Source organism: Bubalus bubalis, chromosome 17 (assembly GCF_019923935.1).
Source record: "Bubalus bubalis isolate 160015118507 breed Murrah chromosome 17, NDDB_SH_1, whole genome shotgun sequence".
Lineage (NCBI taxonomy): Eukaryota > Metazoa > Chordata > Mammalia > Artiodactyla > Bovidae > Bubalus > Bubalus bubalis.
This window is the reverse complement of record NC_059173.1, coordinates 60,591,646-60,614,613: the sequence shown is the minus strand read 5'-3', so window position 1 is coordinate 60,614,613 and position 22,968 is coordinate 60,591,646. Positions and strand designations below refer to the sequence as shown.

The following is a 22,968-nucleotide window of genomic DNA, read 5'->3' as shown; positions in this document are numbered from 1 at the left end:
CTCCCAACTTCTTATCATCCACTGCAGTTGACTCTCCTCTCTGTCCTTAATTTCCTGAGATGGATTTCCACTTAAGAGACTGAGAAACTATTAGATGGAGAGTTTTCACTAACCACTAGAGCAGAAGGTCTTCTGCAAAGAGACATATCTGCCCACTATGGATTCAAGAAAGACAGAGGCATTTTGTCCTCACCTGACGAACCCAGAGCCTATCAATGGGAAGAGGGTAGAAATGCATTTGAATTGAGGGACTCTACAAGCACAGTCTCATTAACACAAAGACAATAGGAGCTAAGAGCCTAAATTTCCCGTGCCTTGAAAATGGAAGTAGTTATACTTCTGCTGCTGCTGCTGCTAAGTCGCTCCAGTTGTGTCCGACTCCGTGCGACCCCATAGATGGCAGCCCACCAGGCCCCGCCGCCCCTGGTTATACTTCAAGTCTGATGTAAAACACGACCTCCTATATTTAAGTTGCAATTTTCATAACTTTAATTTAGTCTGTGAGTTGTTCTAAGGAAAGCCAAAAGCAAAGAAGAAAATAATACTATCTCCATAAAGCATTTTAGCAACGGTCAGAGAAGTGGACTACCAGATATTTATTTGGAAATTAGCTAGATATTTATTTGGAAATTAGCTAGTTAGCTATGATATATTTTCAAACCATGCATGTATTGGTAGTTTTCTGCTGTAATTGGCAAGGCCACTATATATCTTTATCTTTGCTATATTTAGAATACTGTACAGGAAAATAAGACAGCATTTCCTTTCATGGTAACATTTTGGAGCTAAACAATATTCACTAGTGTAAAAGTATTTTCTGATCAAACCAATTGCTCTCGTATATACGTTTGTTGGAAGATTACATGATATGTTGAAGATTATGCTATTATGGATTTGGTTCCATTTAATTTGTAATTACTTCCAATGTTTAAAAGAATACAAATGACTTAACTTCTCAAAAGAAAAATATAATATTACCACACCCTATATACTTTTCACTAATTATTCATCAGTGATAAATTACATAGATTGATTACTGAACTAAGAACTACCAACTAAATTGTTACTGTGCATTGCCAGGTACCTTTTTATTACATTTTTATTGTATAGGATACATAAAGCCAGAGTTGAGTGGGGCCATATTTCTGGAAAGAGGGTGAGATTTCTGGATGGTAGCTCAAATGCTAAAGAATTTGCCTGCAATGCTGGAGACTCAGGTTCAATCCCTGGGCCAGGAAGATCCCCTGGAGAAGGGCATGGAAACCCACTCCAGTATTCTTGCCTGGAGAATCCCACGGACAGAAGAACCTGGTGGGCTACAGTCCATGGGGTCACAAAGAATTGGACATGACTGCGCGACAAACACATACAAACACATACTTGCCTCATAGTCCCTTATTTAAAGGCTTTTTTTTCTGTTCACGCTGTCTCTTTGGGAATCTTATCCAATCGTATGGATTTAAAGACTCCTATGACTCCTACATTTTTGTCTCTCTCTAGCCTTGATCGCCCTCTGTGAACTGCTTAGTCACCTGCCTGATCTCCACCTAAATTTCTTTCCTATTTATTTTTTTATTTTTTTTGGGTGTGCTGTACTGCTTGTGAAATTTTAGTTCCCCTACCAGGGATTCAATCCCAGGTCCTGGCAGAGAAAGTGCCAAGTCCTAACCACTAGACTGCCAGGAGAGTCCCTCCACCTGAATCTCTAACAAGCCCTCTTCAAGCTATCTCGAAATAAATTTTGATTTTCCTCACTAAATCTGCTCTTCCCTATCTTTTTCATCTTTGTAAACTGATACCAACATTCACCCAAATAGTGTGTGTGTGTGTGTGTTAGTTGCATGAGATGCAAGAAATGTGGGTTTGATCTCTGGGTGGGGAAGATCCCCTGGAGGAAGGCATGGCAACCCACTTCAGTATTCTTGCCTGGAGAATCCCTTGGACAGAAGAGCCTGGTGGGCTACTGGGCTACTCTGGTGTTGCAAAGAGTCAGACACGACTTAGCGACTAAACAACAAAAACAAAACATTTCCTATAGCTTCCCTCCACACTTAAATAAAATCTAAACTTTATTACCTGGTCTACAAATACTTCCATGATCTGGATGCTGGGGCCCCTGCCTCTTCTGGCTCCCCAGCAGAGTGAATTACAGTCCTTTGGCCTTCCTTCCTTTAACACGCTGTTGTAGGCAGAATAATGGCCCCTGAAGATGACCACATTCTAATCCCCAGATCCTGTGACTATGTTACTGTGATTAAGAATTAAATCAAGATAGGAACATTACCCTGGATTAGCTGGGTGTGCCCATTGGAATCAGAAGGGTCTCTGTAAGTAAAAGAAGGAGGCAGTGGCGGAATGATTGATCATGAGGAAGACCGGATGGACCACTGTGGACTCTGAAGATGAAGGGAACCTAAAGCCAAGGAATGCGGGCAACCCTTAGAAACAGGAAGAGGAAATACATTCTCTAGAAACCCAGAAAGGAATGCAGACCTGTGGACATATTGATTTTAGCCCAGTGAGAACCATTTTGGACTTCTGAACCCCTAAACTATGAGGCACTAAATTTATGTTGTTTTAAGCCACTGAGTTAACTTGTCGCAGCAGCAATAGGAGACTAATACACGTGTCGAGATCATTCCCACCTCAGGGCCTTTACAAAGGTTGTTCACCAGTTGCTCCTTCTGCCTAAAGTGCTCATCTCCCAAATACAGGCATTCTGAACATTCACCTGTCATTTGGGTCTGTTTAAACTGCACCCATTCATAAAGTCCTCCCCCAACCACTCAAAGTAGCTTCCTTGTTACTCTCTCTCACTGGTTGGACCTGTTATATTATCATCATGGCACTTATATTACTTATCTATGTCATTGGAACACACAAGGAAAGCTGAAACCTTGTCTCTTACTTTTCCTTGTAACAACCCGTATCTAGAATAATGCCTAGCACAAAGTAGAAGCTCAAAAAACTTTTTTTTTTAATAAATGAATGAGTATTTTTTCCATGCAAAGCAATGGACATACACTATACCACTGAATCTTTTTAACAGCCTGATGGGACAGGTTTCTATTACCATTTTATTAGACATAAAGTCCATGAGAACAACGTAAGGTGAACTCCTATTGGTATGTTAGTTGCTCAGTGGTGTCCAACTCTTTGCAACCCCCTAGACTGTAGCCTGCCAGGCATGGAATTCTCTGCAAGAATACTTGAGTGGGTTGCCTTTTCCTTCTCCAGGGGATGACAAATGTCTTTATAGGAGACATACAGAACAGCAGCCACCAATGTGAAAATAGATGCAGAGACTGGAGTGCTGTGGCCATAAGCCAAGGAAGCCAAGTAATGCCAACAACCAATAGTGGCTATAAGAGACACGGAAGGATTTTCTCCTCACAAGCTCCAAAGGAAGTGTGGCCTTGGCAACACCCTGATTTTGGACTTCTGGCTTCCATTCTGAGGTATATGTTACAGTATCCATAGGAACCTGATGCAGAATTCACAGTGCTTTGTGTTCTTTCCCTTTAGGTAACCACTACAACTAAAAATCATTTCCAGTGATCAGAGTTCTTAGTAAGTGAGAACACAGCATTTTCCTGATTTATTTATTGGGGTGCACACGAGAAGGAGTTGACGTTCCTGCAGGGTCTATGGGCAGGAAGTCCATTCATGAAACTATCAATGTCACTGTTCATCAGAAAACACTTAAAGGGAGAAATGGGGAGGGAATGAATCTTGCACGTGGGGCAATGGAAGGCAGGACCCGCCCTCCTCCGCCCCAACTCGGTCGCTCACCACTTTCTCCTTGCCGAACCTGACCGTCTTCCCACAGTTGCCCTGATGATGGTTGGGCACGGTCTGGGGTCTAGCAAAAGCATGCACTCTTCAGAGAAGCCCGCTCAGACGCCCACTCTGACCCTCGTCAGCTTGGTTGAGAGGCAGGGAGAGAGCTCGAGATCCGGTCTCCGGTAGCGGGGCTGAACCTCCAAAGTCCCCACTCCCGGGCCGGTAGTGGCGAAGGGGGTTGGGGCTGAGGGCCGTTCCGGGGGCAACCGACCTGGGGCTCTGGCAAGCCCTCCCGGACGCGTCGGCCCTCTGTCTGTGGGCATCTGCTCGGTGCCCAATCCTCAACCCATTTCTCGAGGCTAAAGCTTCCCCTCTGCGGGGACGCAGCTTTCCCCGTGCGCCTGACGAGCTCGGCTAACTCCTGAAGCGCCGAGAGCTCGGAGACAGAGCGCGGCCTCCCCTTCCCCCAGCGTACACGTCAACGCCGGCGTCGAGGAAGCGTCGTAATGTCTCGAAGAGGCTCGCCACCCATAACCCTGCAGCCCGCCGCTCCAGCTGCCGAAGGAGAAATCCCTGACCCAAGAGCACCCTGACCCTTCCCGCAGGCTCAAGGCGAATCAAAAGAGAATCTTTCCGCAGATGTACTCCGAGAGGGCGGGTTGCTGTGCCTACAGGGCGGGTTTGTTGGAACCCTTGATAGAACAAGTAGGCTGTGGCTCCTCACGTCACTCCCCGTCCCTGTCATTTTTAAGGCTCCTCAGGTCTCGATTGCGGCGAGTGTGTCAGCCCTACCCTGTAGCCAGCTTTCCTTTCCTAATCGCCAGCGCCGGCCGTTTCGCTCAAACGTTCGCTTTTGAGCGTTTGCGCTTGGGAGGCGCGGCTAGAGCCGCTGTTTCGTGTGCGCTTCTATTAGGGGCCGTAAGGTAGAGATGGCGGCGCTCAGTGAGACTTTCCTGTCACTGGATACTACTACTCCCAGCCCTCCTCAAAGCCGCCGGAGCAACCCCCTGGTCTTTAATTTACAAGTAGCAATTTGACTTGCTCTGCTGCATGTCAGGTGGGAGCTTGGAAAGTGTGGAGAAGCCCCGGGGATTAAGCGATCGCAGCTTAAAAAGAAAAAAAGCCAAGCAAATAAACAAAACCCACCCACCCTAACAAACATGAGGCTGCTGGAGAGAATGAGGAAAGAATGGTTCATGATTGGAATAGTACTGGCGATCGCGGGAGCAAAGCTGGAGCCGTCCATAGGGGTGAATGGGGGTAAGTGCTCCGCCTCTGCATGCTCCGCCGCCGTTCCCACTTCAGAACTAATTTTCGAGTCTTGGACAGGAGGGGGAGACAGGAATTGGGGAGTGTCTGCCTCTCTTAGGGGCACTGACCAGCCCTTGGTGTCTTTTGGCCTTTTAGCTGATTTTTCAATTTGTCAGCCCCAGAGAGGATTTATAATTAGGAAGGAGCAAAGGGAATTTGAACGCAGGTTGCCTTTGCCGCGGACTAAGGATTCTCATTCTCTCAATGAGAATCCTTAGTGTCAAGCAGTGAGGTTACCGAGAATGAAACTTATCCCTCCTGCCTTCAAAGTAGCATCCTATCCCAAGGGACGCTAGGTTGCCTGGAGTTCCTAACCATCTCGGAGTGAACACCATTACCTAGTCCGTTTCCGACACTCCCCTCCCCCACGTTAAAAAAGGAAAGGCGGGCGGGCGGCGGGGGGAGAAAAAGGGATACTCTTTCCTCTTCCAACTCAGATTTGGTGGCCCACATGTTGGAGAGTGGTGTTTTCCTGCCGATCTTCCGCTCCACAAACTCCCAAGCCTACTGACACGTTGCACTCACTGCTTCCGTGTACGGCCGGCACAGTTGCTACACTTAGCAGTTTCACAGATACGGGCTGTGTTAGACCCTGTGTGCTGTGTATTTTGGCAAGGAAATGTAGGCGGGCTTAAAAATCACACCCAGATCTCTGAATAGTGGAATCCTTGTCCTGTGTGGATGGGCATTGGTGGAAATGACTGGAAATAGCATTAGCCTTTCCTGTCCCACCACCCTTCCTCCTACCCTTAGACAAGCATGTCCCACTTTTCATAAATGTTCATTGAATTTCTGTAGTTCATTGTCTGCTTGACTTCGTTTGGCAGTTTTCATGCTTATTGACAGCATGCTTATTTCATTGCTTATTTCATGCTTATTTACACACCAGCCACACAGGGACAGATAAGGACGGAAGTGAGCACACAATGTTCATGACAGATGAACACTCAGGAGGCTATTTGAAGTTATTTGTACCTTTTTGTTCAAACATGATGAAAGTGAATGAAATGCTCTCTCAGGAGAACAGCGGTTCCTTCTGCCCTCTGCCCTCAATACCTCCATTTAGAGGTAGCTCCAGAAAACATTTTAAAAGAATTTTTTGAACAAAGACAGTAGAGATTAAAACTTTTTCTTTTATGTTCTTTCCTTCTCTGTTCAACTTAGTCCACAATGTGGAGGCTGTATAGCTGTGAGAGTAAAGCTGTTGGGCTGGTTATCCTGCTGAAGATACCAGTTTCTCCTTTGACATAGTTTCTCTGTGAGCTTTTGGGAAATTTGTGAAGGCTAGTATTCAGGTTCTGTCCAATCAGTTCCCTTGTCCCTGAAGCTTGCTGGTTATTAAGAGTGTTAGAGAGTATCTTTGAGGTGATCTCGGGTGTGCGTTTCACTAGCTTCACTTGCAGACTTTGTAGCTTACAGTGTTAGGTCTCTGATTTGCTGAGTTAACGTTAAGGTGAAGTTACAGGTAATGTGTGATCCTCCACGTTGAGATCTGCAGAGACTAGGTTTGGTCAAATTCCTTTTTCTCTTACATTCTTGGGCTGCTCAGTGGGAAGGAGGGTTGTGGACTGCTGAATCATTTCCCCGTCCCCCCAGTGACAGGTGTGAGATGCATTCTTGTTCCCTCAGATTCTACTTAGTGAAGTTTTGGGGGTTATTGCATGTTAGAAATATTGTTTCCCATTTTCACTAGTCCCTATGCCATTAATCTAGAGTTTGTTTAATTATAAAAGAGGAGACTATTAAGAGCTGAGAGGGAACTTTAAATCCTTTTAAGCCAAGATGTTTCTTTTACAGCTGAAAGTATTGAGACCTGAGGTCAGGTGACTCACCCTAGGTCAAGTTAGCTAGCTCAGGGAAGAGGAAGGACTGGGAACCCAGACTTCCGTTATATCATACCAGTTGCAACATCCATACATTCTTGGCAATAAATCCATTCTTGGCAATAAATCATTAAAAATGAATAACCATTATAAAGAAAGGCTCTCTGTAATAAAGACGTTTTCCATACCCTGATTTTTATAGCCCAAAAGAAGCTGAGCAGATTCAGCTAATATTAGACAACTGTGTACTCATGTGATTTTTTTTTTTTTGAGAGAGATATCCAAGTGTAAAAGTTACTGTTTCTAAAAAAAAAAAGTTAAATGTTTGGGATTTGTTATACAGGCCCTCAGGATAAGTTCTTGATACTTCAATTGACCTTCCCACCTGTAAATCTTCTTCAGTAAAAACAAACTTCCGAATAGTACCAAATAACAGTTTGACTCCATTAGTTAAAATAACAAAAATCTGGGACCCAGGAGAGGAATGGTGGCTGAAAGTGTTCTGGCCTCTTGTGCTCTACAGAATGATCTAAAGCATCTCTTTTTGCTTGTTCCTCGTAGTCAGAAGTTTCATTTTTGGGTCTGTACACTGGAATTCATATACATTTTTAATGCACTCACATTGACTGAGAAATTTTCAGTTGAACAGTTTTCTGTTCTCTTCAGCAGGAAGTTGTGATTGTTTTCAACTTGTTAAGAGGTTCTCCTCATCTTTACCTGGATCAATACCTTAATGACCTCACTCTGTTTTGAAGTGTAGGACTTCTACACTTAAAGTATCACATCTTTGCTGTGACCTCCCTTTAAAAGCAATGTATATAACCAATGGGTGAGTTGTGTATGGCTGGAAATTTACAGAGGTGGGAACGCTAACGTGAGAGAAGTTGAATGACTTTCCATATGGGAAAACGTGGAACAGATACTAGCATAGATCATTTAATTCTTACTTTTCTGTTATTTTTATTCAGTTACATGTCATGTTTAAATATATTAAAAAGTTAAAAGTGAAGAGCCAGGAGAGATGTGAATGTGCAGATTTTCAGGTGTAGATACCCTGTTGCATTTCAACCCAGGGACACTCTGAGCTCTACCCATCTTGGAGTTTACCCGAGTTCAACACTGTGCTATTCATTCTAGGAAAGAAAGGCTTACTTCTTTGGAAGTATAGAGTAAGCTTCTTATTTCTACTTGCATCTATAAATGAAATTATTGCTATTAATAAGACATACCTTCTAAAAAGGAAATTGCTTCATTTTTCCTTTAAGAAAACAGAAACATGCTCCTGCATAAACTTAAGAACATTAGCATGAACACCTTAGATGAAGTTTAGGAATGAAATTTACTTGATGATAGTATGTTTTATGAAATAACAGTTCGTTGCATTCTTAAGCATTCCAAATAATTTTCTATCTCCCCACCCCATTCTCATATTTAAAAAATATGAGTTTGAAGTCCCAAAGTTGCTCTGCTTTTTATGGTTAGTTTTTCTTTTGATGTTGCCATCCCATCCCATTTTCACTGATAAACCTCTTTTTTTTTTTTTTGCTTTCGTTTAAGGAAAAGTTCTAATTTACATTTCTCCTTTGCTCTTTATAGCCATCTCAAGATCTGAACCTGGTTATGTTCATGACTTGGAAGATATAATCATGACCTTGGAGAGAGGCCAAATATCGTTCCACAGCATAGTTTCAACTCTCACCTCTGTGCAAATATTTACCAGCTTTTAATTTCAGCCCTGCCAGCTTCTAGTTCCTCATTCACACAGTGGACGATCCATTAGCAGCTGTCTCAAAGGGGCTTTAGGTTTCTCCAAATTAGAATTGATTCCTCCTTCCCCTTTAAATGGTACGTTGTCAGTGGACCTGGAATAGCCTCACCAGGTTCTTTCATGGATTAGAGTTATTTAGATCTGCATCTAATAAAAAAACCAGTACACATTGTTTTTAGGATTTAAAACATTCAAAGTGAAGGATCATTCCACTGAATTGTGCCCATTAGTTAATAGTTATGATGTTTATCTATATATGTGTGTGTGTCTGGAGTGTGGGAAGAGTTAGTTTCTTAAAAGATTCAGTTGTTGGCTAACTAAAGTAAGCTTTAGCTGCCCAAAAGAAACGTGCAGTCCAAGTCATTTCATGTGCTTGCTATGGAGATGCATCTTTGGATACGTTGCCTAGCTATCGCTTGCAAATATATGGTTAACTCTGTGTGTGTGTGTTAGTTACTCAGTCGTGTGACTCTTTACGACTCTGTGGACTGTAGCCCGCCAGGCTCCTCTGTCTATGGAATTCTCCAGGCAAGAATACTGGAGTGGGTTGCCATTCCCTTCTCCGGGGATCTTCCTGACCTAGGGATCAAACCTGGAACTCCCACATTGCAGGCAGATTCTTTACCGTCTGAGCTACCAGAGAAGCCCATACTGCTAACTCTAACCCATCATATACAGAAAATCAGGGTCACCACTGAGGACAGAAGCACAGTTGAGAAGAATAGATCTCAAAAAAAGGAAGGAAAAGAAAAATGATATGAGTTTTTAAAAAAGCAAACAAACAGGATATTAAAAATTCCTGGAAGGTATTTACTTCCAAAATGAACCCGATTCCTTGACTTTCAAATCTGCTCCTGAATCACCTTTCCTCAGCTTTGATGAAATATTATTCCAAAGTGTGAGTGGCTGAGACAGATTCACTCACAAGTATGGTGAAAAAAAAAATGTACTTCTTTTTTGAACCTCTTTCACTGCACTGAAGTGTAATACCTCTTTACATGCCTTCTCCCTTTGCTCCTTTTTTCTCAGATCATAGCAAAATGATTTGTGTGAATGCCAGGTATCTAAAATAATGTATCACAGTGTTGAAGGAGATCTTTGTTTCTTTTTTTCACTGATGTACCGCTGCTGCTGCTAAGTCACTTCAGTCGTGTCCGACTCTGTGCGACCCCGTAGATGGCAGCCCACCAGGCTCCCCTGTCCCTGGGATTCTCCAGGCAAGAACACTGGAGTGGGTTGCCATTTCCTTCTCCAATGCATGAAAGTGAAACGTGAAAGTGAAGTCGCTCAGTCGTGTCCGACTCTTAGCAACCCCATGGACTGCAGCCTACCAGGCTCCTCCATCCATGGGATTTTCCAGCCAAGAGTACTGGAGTTGGGGTGCCATTGCCTTCTCCGAAAATGTAGCATTGTAGTAGCTCAAAAAAGGTTTGTGGACTGAACTTCCTTGGTGGTCCAGTGGCTAAGACTCCGAGCTCCCAGTGCAGGGAGCCTGGATTCCATTTCTGATCAGGGAACTAAGACCCACGTGTTGCAACTAAGACCTGGGGCAGCCAAACAAATAAATATTTTTGTAAAATGTTGTTGACTGACTGAGTGGTGATTCTTCCTGAGCTTGGACTTTTTCATTGAGCAGTACCTATAGGAATGGTGGAGGGTGGCAGGCAGTGGAGGAAGCACGATTTTGGTCCTGTTGTTCGGCTCTGCAGGAGTGTATTCATTCCCTAGCGCTGCCACGACAAATTTCCTCAGACTGGGTGGCTTAAAACAACAGAAATGTTGTTTTTTGTTTTTTTTTTCCCCAGAATTCAGACATCAAAATGTCATCATGGCTGTCCTCCCACCGAATGCTCTAGGGAGGAGCTCTTCCTTGCTTCTCCTGGCTTGCAGTGGTTACCAGATGTCCTTGGTTCCTTGCTTCAGTCTTCACAAGGCCATCTTCCCTCTGTTTGTGACCATATCCAGAGTTGCCTCCACTTACCAGAATACCAGTCACTGGATTACAGCTCCCCCCAATCCAATTAGACCACTTATTAATAACCTGATTACATCTGCAAAGACCCAATTTCCAAATTAGCTTCATAGGTTCTAGTAGACATGCATTTTGGAGGGATACTATTCAACCTCCTGCAAGAGGGCTGTATAAAATGTCAAATATGAGGTGATCTCAGATTTTAAAATGTTGGTCCGTGCTAGGGTTTCTCAACCCTGGCACAATTGTTGTTTAAAAAAAATTTTGCTAATATATATTTGGATTTATTTAATTAGTTTTCAATATAAGAAATAATGAAGTACAGATACATTTGAACTCCCCTTTCTTTTTTTATTGGAGTATACTTGCTTTGGAATGTTGTGTTAGTTTCTACAGTTATTGACATTTTTGGATATGATAATTCTGATACATTTGATTTTGGATATGATAATTCATATCATTGGATATGATCATTCTGAAAAATATTCTCCAGGATGTTTAGGAGAATTCCTGGTCTCTACTAGACGTCAGTAATACACCCTACCCCCTGAGTTATAACAACCCCCAAAAATGTTTCAGAACATTGCCAAATGTCCATGGGTGACAAAATTTCCACAGCTGGAGAACCACTGTTATATGGGTATAAAATGGCACTTTCTCAGAATTGCAGCGTTGTCCTTTGGTTAGTGAATTAGGTCTTCAAGTCAATTGTGTCTCGTTGTTTGTTGTGTAGTCGCTATGTCATGACCAGCTCTTTTGCAACCCCGTGGACTGTAGCCTGCCGGGCTCCTCTATCCATGGGATTTCCAGGTAGGAATACTGGAGTCGGTTGCCATTTCCTTCTCCAGGGTATCTTCTTGACCTAAGGATCGAACTTGTGTCTCCTGCTTTGGCAGCTGGATTCTTTACCACTGAGCCACCAGGGAAGCCCCCTATTGTGTATAAGCTACATCAATCAATCAATAAATATTAGAGTCGTCCCTGTTATACCCATAGTATTAACACCTCTAGGGTGGTGCCAGCTTGTCTCTAGAGATTTTCCAGAGGTGAAAGATCAGCCCTATCTGGTTCACCACAGTATTCCTGGGGCCTGGCAAAATTTAATCTTAGAATCTTAACAATATATTGTTAAGTACTCTGCTACTCTGGCTTCCCAGGTGGCTCAGACGGTAAAGAATCCGCCTGCAATGCAGGAGACCTGGGTTCGATCCCTGGGTTGGGAAGATCCCCTGGAGGAGGGCATGGCAACTCACTCCAGTATTCTTGCCTGGAGAATCCCATAGACAGAGGAGCCTGGCGGGGCTAGAGTCCATGGGGTCACAAAGAGTCGGACATAACTGAGCAACTAAGCGCACACACACACAGTCTGCTACTCTATATGCATTATCTCATTCATATAGTAAGTGCTCAATAAATACTTGTGCTCTGAGTGTACTTGGGCAGAACTGAACGTGCATGAATATAAGCTTTGATCTCTGATATCCTAGGAAAAATAAGATAATATTTGCTAAAAAGAAGGGGACTTCTTCCACTGATTTTCTTCTTTTGGTGGTGCTGGTGGGGGAGAATTTTGATTGTTATACAAGCACAGATCCTGTGGCAGATAAAATCAGAATTAATGTAGAAGGATGCTGCCTGTCTGCTCTCCTGTGCGAGAGCAGTGTTTATTTTCATTCTTCTGGTCTGAGGATTCTGTGCTGAACTGGACGGCCGTGGTCCTTGCCCTCCGGAAAATCCTGTCCGGAGTTAGGCTGCCTCACAGTGAACACTCAACTCTGTCAGCTCATGAGTACAGTAGAGGCAACACCAAGATTTAAAGTCCCGTTTGTTCTCCTCCAATGGATCCTTCTTTCGTGTCAAGTAAATGCCTGTCGGAAATGCTTATCTAACAGTGACTCATTTCTCTCTCCTTAGGACCACTGAAGCCAGAAATAACTGTCTCCTACATTGCTGTTGCCACAATATTCTTTAACAGCGGACTATCATTAAATACAGAGGTACTGTTACCTATGGGGGCACATGAAAAGCAGGGAGAAAAATTTAATTTGCGCTTACTGCTTTGAAATTTCAGTTTCCTTTTGTAAAGCCATGTGTATTTACAGTCTGAAGGCTTCCCTATCACAGAGAGTGACTTGGACCTCTGCAAAGGACTTGCGTTTTGTACCTAGTAACTGCGTATCATAGATACTATACTATAGTTGGACAGCGGCATGGAGACCAAAGGAAGGTGTGGTTAGAGTGGTTATGATTTTAATACAGTGAACTGAAACATCTACTTCCGGTCTTTCTCAGATTGTGTTGGTCACTGCCTGTCTGTAGTGGCCCCTGCTGGGGCACTCTGGAGTCATTGATGTTTAGTTAGGTTTCCATAACTTGTGGATCTTCTTTAGCTTCTAGGACTTGTGTTGCTCAAGTGTTGCTTCTTATAGTTTTTAACTAATTTTTGTGTGTTTTTTTTTAAGTATATTCTTTGTTGGCATATCTATTACCTATTAATATGGCATATCTATTACATATTAATATATAAACATATTAATGAATGTTTTAACTGAAATGCAGGAAATTTTCACATTAAACCACCATCTATCATGAACACACACAGGTAATTTTATTTACTGATCTAGCTATCCCTGAATATGAGATTCTTTTAGAATTAAACAAATCAAGATATTTTAACATCCAAGAGAGGAATGAGTAGAATTTATGATTCTCCTTTGAATTGTAATAAAAGAAGAAAAGAAGAAAATACCCATTTACCTTTCAAGAAATTATGTTGAGCTTGTAAAGTTGTCATTCTAAGATATGCTTATTCGTATGTAATATGTAGGTAGGGACTCTTACTATGTCAGGATTTGGGGCATTTTTGGAAATAGGTTTAAAATTCTGTTTCCACATTACATCTTGCTTGTATTTATTTTAATTTTCTTTTAAGTGTGCTTTGAATAAAAACTGTATTTAGTTACCTTCACTTTTGACCATCCTAGTAGCAACTTGGAAAAAGCATGCTCTGACTACATTTATGTAGTCTGTAGTTGTCAAGTTGGTATAAATCTTATCATTGGGGCATTTTTGATATAGGAGGGACCCCTGTGTAATGTCTGAGAAATTTTGTCTCAAGAATTCGAAATATTGTCACTAATTACTTGCTCTTTTGAAACTGACTTAGAATGAGATTTCCTAAATAGGTTACATTCTGGTTTTTGTAAATTATGTTGACATGAGAGGACTATGGTTGGTGCTTGGAGGGGCGGGCACAGGCTTTCTCTGTCAACACCTGAGTTCTACATTTGGTTCTCAAATGTGGGATCCAGTGATACAGAAAGATACTTGCCACTCCTGTGGTACTGGATGGATCTTCCCTGGAGGTCTTCCTGCTGGCCTTGGCTGATTCTTTTTGTGGAACAGGTGCCTCACCCAAGCCCTGTGCTTGAGACATTGCTCTAACTACATCCCCTGCTGGCTGCTTAATGTCTGCAGCTGTTCTCTGTTGTGAAGTAGCCAAGTCGATTCCAACTCTTTGTAACCCTATGGACTGCATCCCTCCAGGCTCCTCTGTCTGTGGGATTTCCCAGGCAAGAATACTGGGGTGGGTTGCCATTTCCGTCTCCAACAGTTTTTCTTTATGCCTTGGGAAATCTGGCAAGATTTGATTCTCTCACTCCTTTAGTTTCTTGCTTAACGCTATACTGTCAAGCAGCCAACTCTGTGGGATGCAGGAGTTGAAGAAGGAAGAATGTCATACTTACCAGTATTTTCTAAGGACCAAATTCTTCTGTAAGCACCTAGGAAACCTTCATCCAGCCAATTTGGCTCTGATGATGAAATGCCTGGATCCTGTGTTTTATCATGGTATCTAAGCAGCCATCAAAGCCACTTCCTCCATTAAGGGCCCTTTTCAAACTAATACAATATTAAGTCATTTTCGAGAGCCATTTAACTTAAGATGCCCTAGATTGCATCATTATGTAGTGTTAAACCATCACTAGGCCTTGCTAATTTCCCAAGCAAGTGAACAGTTGTAAGTTAGGAGGTAGCAATCTGATCTTCATGTTATTTGTGTTTTAGTTAATAATCAAATTAATATCAGCTGGGGCTACTATTTTTTTATCCTACTAGGTCCTGGAATAGTGCATTTTTGCACATAGGAGACAGCAAGTTATTATTAACTTGAGTCTATTTGTGAGCATTTACATTGGTCCCACTCAAGTTTGATTTATATTGAACATTTCATGTAGTATTACTTATATGTTGAGATAATGATGTGTATTCTAAAATTTGTTTTGTTCATTTATTACAATTATAAAAGATTGTGTATTAATACTTCATGCTAAAAAGATTTAATGCTAAATCTTGTTTTATGACTCTTGGTTTCTAGTTTGTGAAATACCTGTTGAAATGGTTTCTGAACTTTCTTTTGTAGTGTTATGAAATATGGTCACATTTGAAATATATTTTATATTTAGTTAGCTTTAGACCTGCAGTTTCAGAAGATTAGTCACTGAAGAGATTGTAACGGGACCAATCTCACTTAAACAGGTACCTAGACGTGCTTATGACCACAGGTCCTGCAGCCTTGTAAACTTGTGCTTGGCCTGGGAGAGGAGCAAAGATGAACAGGAAGCTCAAAGCCTGAGAAGTGTCCCCAGTAGGCTAAAATGTTTAGTTTTCCTTATTTTCCTAAACAGATCGTTTTTTCAAAAATCCTATTAGCTTAGAAGTAACTATAGCAAATTCTAAACTTGAGGCTACTGCTGCTTGTATCCAGCCCAGAGCTATGAGGCTGCTTCTCAAAGCAAATCCAGTAAAGGTCAAATAAGGGTTAGCAGGGAAATTGGTATGTAATGAAAATATTTCTAAATCCCAGTCTGAGCCTCTGATTTTAAGCAATTCTTGATGCTGTCAGTGAGGCCCTGGTATGTGGAGTATCTCTTTAAGTTTATTTTAATGGAATTTGACCTGTATTACATGTGAGTAAACAAAATGTCATGCAAAATCAACTTTTCAATTATTCATGATGGTGTTTATTTAAGTATGTGGCCCTAAATTCTACACGGATATGTTTGGAGTAATACTCTTTTGAATTTTATAGTGTTTACTTGCTTTTTCTTTTCCACTGCTACCTTATTTTAGCTTTAAGATTGTATGAAGAAGATACAAAAAATATAGAACATTGGGTTTTTGTGACAGTCTTGGAATCTTTCTTGGAAACATTTCATGTCTGTTAACTCCATGTTGTTAAGAAGACCTTGATGACCCAACATAGCAGCCCCTTGTGATTCATTTTGCTGGGTTCTTTACTGTCCCATTAGTCTGATACAGTGTCACTTGTTTCTAATCGTCATTTATCAGGTCAGCTTGTATTTTTTTAACTACATTTTTTATAACTTTTTTCATGATTCCAAAAGTAGTATTTCCCCATGTAGAAAGATTAGAAAGAATAAAAATAACTGCTCTTAACATTGTGTGAATTTTAGTCCTTTTTTCCTAGACATATTACATATTTTTTATATCAGTTCATTTCAGCTGCTCAGTCATGTCTGACTCTTTGCGACCTCATATACTGCAGCACGCCAGCCTTCCCTGTTCATCACCAACTCCTGGAGTTTGCTCAAACCCATGTCCATTGAGTTGGTGATGCCATCCAACCATCTCATCCTCTGTTGTCCCCTTCTCCTCCCTCCTTCAATCTTTCCCAGCATCAGGGTCTTTTCAAATGAGTCAGTTCTTCACATCAGGTGGCCAAAGTATTGGAGCTTCAGCTTCAACATCAGTCCTTCCAATGAATATTCAGGACTGATCTCCTTTAGGATGGACTGGGTGGATCTCCTTGCAGTCCAAGGGACTCTCAAGAGTCTTCTCCAACACCACAGTTCAAAAGCATCCATTCTTTGGTGCTCAGCTTTCTTTATAGTCCAACTCTCACATCCATACATGTCTACTGGAAAAACCAAAGCTTTGACTAGATGGACCTTTATTGGCAAAGTAATGTCTCTGTTTTTTAATATGCTGTCTAGGTTGGTCATAGCTTTTCTTCCAAGGAGCAAGCATCTTTTAATTTCAAGGGTGCAGTCACCATCTGCAGTGATTTTGGAGCCCCAAAACATAAAGTCTATCACTGGTTCCACTGGTTCCCCATCTATTTGCCATGAAATGATGGGACCAGATGCCATGATCTTAGTTTTCTGAATGTTGAGCATTTTTTATTACTTTACAATATTGTGGTGGTTTTTGCAATACATTCACATGAATCAGCCATCCCTATCCTGACCCTCTCTCCCACCTCCCTCCCCATCCCATCCCTCAGGGTCATCCAGTGCACTGAATGTTGAGCTTTAAGCCAACTTTTTCTTTCACTCTCTTCTTTCACTTTAATTAAGAGGCTCTTTAGTTCTTCTTCACTTTCTGCCATAAGGGTGGTATCATCTGCATATCTGAGGTTATTGATATTTCTCCCAGCAATCTTGATTCCAGCTTGTGCTTCATCCAGCCCAGCGTTTCTCATGATGTACTCTGCAAATAAGTTATATAAGCAGGGTGACAATGTATAGCCTTGACATACTCCTTTCCTGATTTGGAACCAGTCTGTTGTTCCGTGTCCAGTTCTAAGTGTTTCTTCTTGACCTGCATACAGATTTCTCAGGAAGTAGATAAGGTGGTCTGGTATGCCCATCTCTTTAAGAATGTTCCACAGTTTGTTGTGATCCACACAGTCAAAGGCTTTGGTGTAGGCAATGAAGCAGAAGTAGATGTTTTTCTGGAACTCTCTTGCTTTTTTTTTTGATCCAGTGGATGTTGGCAATTTGATCTCTGGTTCCTCTGCCTTCTTTAATACAGCTTGAACATCTGGAATTTCACGGTCCAAGTACTGTTGAAGCCTGGCTTGGAGAATTTTGAGCATTACTTTGCTAGTGTGTGAGATGAGTACAATTTTGTGGTAATTTGCACATTCTTTGGCATTGCCTTTCTTTGGGATTGGAATGAAAACAGACCTTTTCCAGTCCTGTGGCCACTGCTGAGTTTTCCAAATTTGCTGGCATATTGAGTGTAGCACTTTCACAGCATCGTCTTTTAGGATTTGAAATAGCTCAACAGGAATTCCATCACCTCCACTAGCTTTGTTCATAGTGATGCTTCCTAAGGCCCACTTGACTTCACATTCCAGGATGTCTGGCTCTAGGTGAGTGATCACACCATTGTGGTTATCTGGGTCATGAAGGTCTTTTTTGTACAGTTCTTCTGTGTATTCTTGCCACCTCTTCTTAAAATCTTCTGCTTCTGTTAGGTCCATACCATTTCTGTCCTTTATTGTGCCCATCTTTGCATGAAATGTCCCCTTGGTATCTCTAATTTTCTTGAAGAGATCTCTAGTCTTTCCCATCCTATTGTTTTTCTCTCTTTCTTTGCATTGATCACTGAGGAAGGCTTTCTTATTTCTCCGTGCTATTCTTTGGAACTTTGTTTTGTATGTAGAGACTTTTAAAAATAAAGAATTTTAAAAAATTGTATATATATTATATATATGTATACATATTTTTGCATAAATATGCACATACATACACAATATACAATTTTATTTTTCTATGTTATATTGTATAATGGTAATTTTTCATGTAATTTAATATTTCATTTACTTTTTCTTTATATTTGAAAATAAGATAATTTGTATTTTATTCACTTTTATGAACATAAATCAAAAGATATAAGTGTAAAAAAAAAGATATAAGTGTATTTATGATGAGAAGTATTCTTTTCCCCCCTCTACTAAATACTCAGTTCTCTTCTCTGGAGGAAACCAATGTGAACAGCTTCTGTATCTCTTTCCAGAGATACTCTATGTAAAATGAACATATGTGTACCCCCCCCCCCACCCCCCGCTGTCAAACTGTGGTATTTTGTACTGTTTGCCACCTTACTTTATTTTACTCAAAACACATGTCTTGGGGATTGTTTCATATCAGCACGTAAAAAACTTCTTTTTTCTTTTTGAATGTTGAAAAATACTATATTTTAAGAATGTGTCTTGATATATTTCCTCATCTTCTGTTGATAGACATTTGTATAACTTACGATGTTTTGCTATCATAAACATTCTGCAAAGGCTAACTTAAAAATATATTATTTTCTACATTTGATAATACGTGTGAAGGATTAATTCCTTGAAGTAGAATTTCTGGGTCAGACGACTTGTGAAAGTTTGAATTATGAGAGATAGTCCAGGTACCTAGAAAGGAGGCAGGTGCTGACTGAAGTAATGAGTTGCCAGGTTTGGTCTCCATAGGTTGAGCCAATGGCATGCCTGTTGGTTAAGTAGGAAGAGATTCGCGAACTCCTACATCCTGGTCTACACATTTTTTGTTTGTTTGTTTGCTTTTTCTAAAATGTTTTAGACTTTATTTTTTTTAATTAATTAATTTATTTTAATTGAAGGCTACTTTACAATATTGTAGTGGTTTTTGCCATATGTTGACATCAATCAGCCATGAGTGTACATGTGTTCCCCATCCTGAACCCCCCTCCCACATCCCTCCCCATCCCATCCCTCAGGGTCATCCCAGTACACCAGCCCTGAGCACCCTGTATCATGCATCAAACCTGGACTGGCGATCTATTTCACATATGATAATATATATGTTTCAATGCCATTCTCCCATATCATCCCGCCCTCACCCTCTCCCACAGAGTCCAAAAGACTGTTCTATGCATCTGTGTCTCTTTTGATGTCTCACATATAGGGTCATCATTACCATCTTTCCAAATTCCATCAGTTCAGTTCAGTCCAGTCACTCAGTCATGTCTGACTCTTTGCAACCCCATGAATCGCAGCACACCAGGCCTCCCTGTCCATCACCAACTCCCAGAGTTCATTCAAACTTATGTCCATAGAGTTGGTGATGCCATCCAGCCATCTCATCCTCTGTCGTCCCCTTCTCCTCCTGCCCCCAACCCCTCCCAGCATTATGGTCTTTACAATGAGTTAACTCTTCCCATGAGGTGGCCAAAGTACTGGAGTTTCAGCTTCAGCATCAGTCCTTCCGATGAACACCCAGGACTGATCTCCTTTAGGATGGACTGGTTGGATCTCCTTGCAGTCCAAGGGACTCTCAAGAGTCTTCTCCAACACCACAGTTCAAAAGCATCAATTCTTCGGCACTCAGCTTTCTTCACAGTCCAACTCTCACATCCATACATGACCACTGGAAAAACCATAGCCTTGACTAGACAGACCTTTGTTGGCAAGGTAATATCTCTGCTTTTCAATATGCTATCTAGGTTGGTCATAACTTTCATTCCAAGGAGTAAGCGTCTTTTAATTTCATGGCTGCAGTCACCATCTGCAGTGATTTTGGAGCCCAAAAAAATAGAGTCTGACATTGTTTCCCCATCTATTTCCCATGAAATGATGGGACCAGATGCCATGATCTTTGTTTTCTGAATGTTGAGCTTTAAGCCAACTTTTTCACTCTCCTCTTTCACTTTCATCAAGAGGCTTTTTAGTTCCTCTTCACTTTCTGCCATAAGGGTGGTGTCATCTGCATATCTGAGGTTATTCATATTTCTCCCGGCAGTCTTGATTCTAGCTTGTGCTTCTTCCAGCCCAGCATTTCTTATGATGTACTCTACATATAAGTTAAATAAGCAGGGTGACAGTATACAGCCTTGATGTACTCCTTTTCCTATTTGGAACCAATCTGTTTTTCCATGTCCAGTTCTAACTGTTGCTTCCTGACCTGCATATAGGTTTCTCAAGAGGCAGGTCAGGTGCTCTGGTATTTCCATCTCTTTCAGAATTTCCCACAGTTTATTGTGATGCACACAGTCAAAGGCTTTGGCATAGTCAATAAAGCAGAAATAGCTTTTTTTCTGGAACTCTCTTGCTTTTTCGATGATGCAGTGGATGTTGGCAATTTGATCTCTGGTTCCTCTGCCTTTTCTAAAACCAGCTTGAACATCTGGAAGTTCACGGTCCAAATTCCATATATATGTGTTAATATACTGTATTGGTGTTTTTCTTTTTGGCTTACTTCACTCTGTATAATAGGCTCCAGTTTCATCCACCTCATTAGAACTGATTCAAATGCATTCTTTTTAATGGCTGAGTAATACTCCATTGTGTGTATGTACCACAGCTTTCTAATCCATTCATCTGCTGATGGACATCTAGGTTGCTTTCATGTCCTGGCTATTGTAAACAGTGCTGCGATGAACATTGGGGTAGTCTACACAGTTTTAACATATTTTCTAATAACTCTTAACACTGTTGCTACCCTAAGTTATTATTCTCCCACTTTTGGACATATATGTTGATTCCCAATTTTACTGTAATAGATAATGCTATGACTATCAGTTCTTTCTATATATAAATGCTTGTAAACACTTCTTATATCCTTAGGTGAAAAGCCTAGCCAAAACATTTTGAAATGCAGGGATATGAGTGATATTATAGTCCTTGAGATACTCTCCCAAATTACTTTTCAGAAAAGTTAAAGTGTTTTATATTCCTATGAGAACTGTATACCAATACCTTTGTTTACTGCATTCTGGCTAGTCATTTTAATTTTTTAAAAAATAAAAACCCACTGATAGTTATTTGGTATTTGTAGAATCCCTCTGAGTGTGTTTGAGTGCAATTTGGTTTCAAGACTACTGAGAATTCTTCCAGCTGCTGGTGCTCAAGTTTTTTCTGGGGTGAAACTTCTGGTTCAGTGTAAGACAGCCCCTTTTACGTGAGCTCTGATGTGGGCACCCAGCGTGGCTTCAGGCGGCCCAGTGTGTTTTCCGTTAGATCCAGGTTGCCTGAAGTTCCACAGATGCCTATGCCTTTAGAGATGCATTGAGATTGGATCTACATGTCTCCCAGTGTGCCTTCACATAGAGAGATGAAGGGTGGGAGCCGCTGAGACAGATGGCAGAAAGTGGTGATCAGTGAATGAGCCTGTATTAACCTACTATTTCAGTTCAGTTCAGTTCAGTTCAGTCGCTCAGTCGTGTCCGACTCTTTGCGACTCCATGAATCGCAGCCCGCCAGGCCTCCCTGTCCATCACCAACTCCCAGAGTTCACTCAGACTCACATCCATCGAGTCGGTGATGCCATCCAGCCATCTCATCCTCTGTCGTCCCCTTCTCCTCCTGCCCCCAATCCCTCCCAGCATCAGAGTCTTTTCCAATGAGTCAACTCCTCGCATGAGGTGACTAATGTCTCTGAGGCCACTTCATGACTTAACTTGACCTAGGGAAGGTGAGGGACATTGTAGTGCTAAGTTTATAACCAGTGACTGTGGAATCTTTGAATGCATTTTAAAGACTGCATGTTTTATATGTTTTCTGTTACTTTCTGAATTTGTTTCATTTCCTCTGAATAACCACATAACTCAAAGAAATTCAAATGTAAATGCTTGTTAGTTTGGACATATTGAAATCCCAGTTTACTGTTACATCCTTTTCCAGCTGAGAGACTCACAACATATTCCTGGTATGTCATGTCTCCATGCAAACCTTCTCCCTCTTGGGGCAGTGCTGTGACTTGCTGGTAGAAACAGGTGTGCATGGGTTTGATAGCTTGCCAGAAATGGGTTTGATTGCTTGCCAGAAATGGGTTTGATTCTGATTCACTCTCAGTATTCAATGTTCTCATCAGATAATATCTTCCTAATAGAGTTGTTGTCAGGATTAAATGAGGTAACATTCATAAAAATGGCAAGCCCAGAGCATGGCACAGAGCTCTGCTATTCAGTAAATGTTAACAGAGAAATCTAGTGATTAAAAAAATACCAGTTTATAGTTTTCTTATTTTGTATTACATATATTCACATAATAAAAAGGTAATACTAGACCCATTAAAAAAAATCTAGTGAGTAGATTTTGGGGAAAGAGCCCTTTGGAATTATAGAATATTATTGGGAAAAAAATTTTTTTTAATTGTGATTTGTGTGTAGATTTAGTAACATCTTGCCAAGTTGAGGCCTTGCCAGGTCTGGTGTAATGAATAAAGGGTCTCAAATTTAATTAAAATGCTAGATCCTGCCAAAATTTTTAAACAAGATTTTATTCTTTTGAGTTCGCCAAAAAGTTTGTGTGGGTTTTTCTGTAGCATCCCATGTGTGTGTTTATAGTGTCAGCAATTCTGAAATCTATGCTAGTGTTAAGGTAGTTAGCTTAGCTGTATTCCAGAATTTTATGAATCTAAATTGTTATGGTGTATTGTATTTGAAAGAAATGAGAATGTTTCATAAGTTTTATATAAAAATATAATTACCGTGAAGAGTTTCTTTTTATTAAAGTCTATCTCTTATGCGTATGCTTATAGGTAAAA

General features: G+C 41.1%; 1 protein-coding gene and 1 long non-coding RNA gene across 33 annotated transcripts in view; both read left to right on the top strand.

Moving 5' to 3' along the window:
* The first annotated feature begins 4,712 nt into the window (after positions 1–4,712).
* SLC10A7 (solute carrier family 10 member 7) overlaps positions 4,713–22,968 on the top strand; it is a 302,433-nt gene continuing 284,177 nt past the window's right edge. For all 32 annotated transcript variants that reach the window (XM_025268133.3, XM_025268132.3, XM_044930481.2 and 29 more), the window contains exons 1-2: positions 4,713–5,043; positions 12,572–12,654. In XM_025268133.3, coding sequence (XP_025123918.1) covers positions 4,944–5,043; positions 12,572–12,654 — 183 coding nt within the window. In that variant the 5' untranslated portion in view covers positions 4,713–4,943. The remainder of the gene's footprint in view (positions 5,044–12,571; positions 12,655–22,968) is intronic.
* Positions 5,091–9,778, top strand: LOC123330003. Its single transcript, XR_006545675.2, has 2 exons — positions 5,091–7,746; positions 8,514–9,778. It is a non-coding gene; the product is annotated as an uncharacterized LOC123330003 (long non-coding RNA).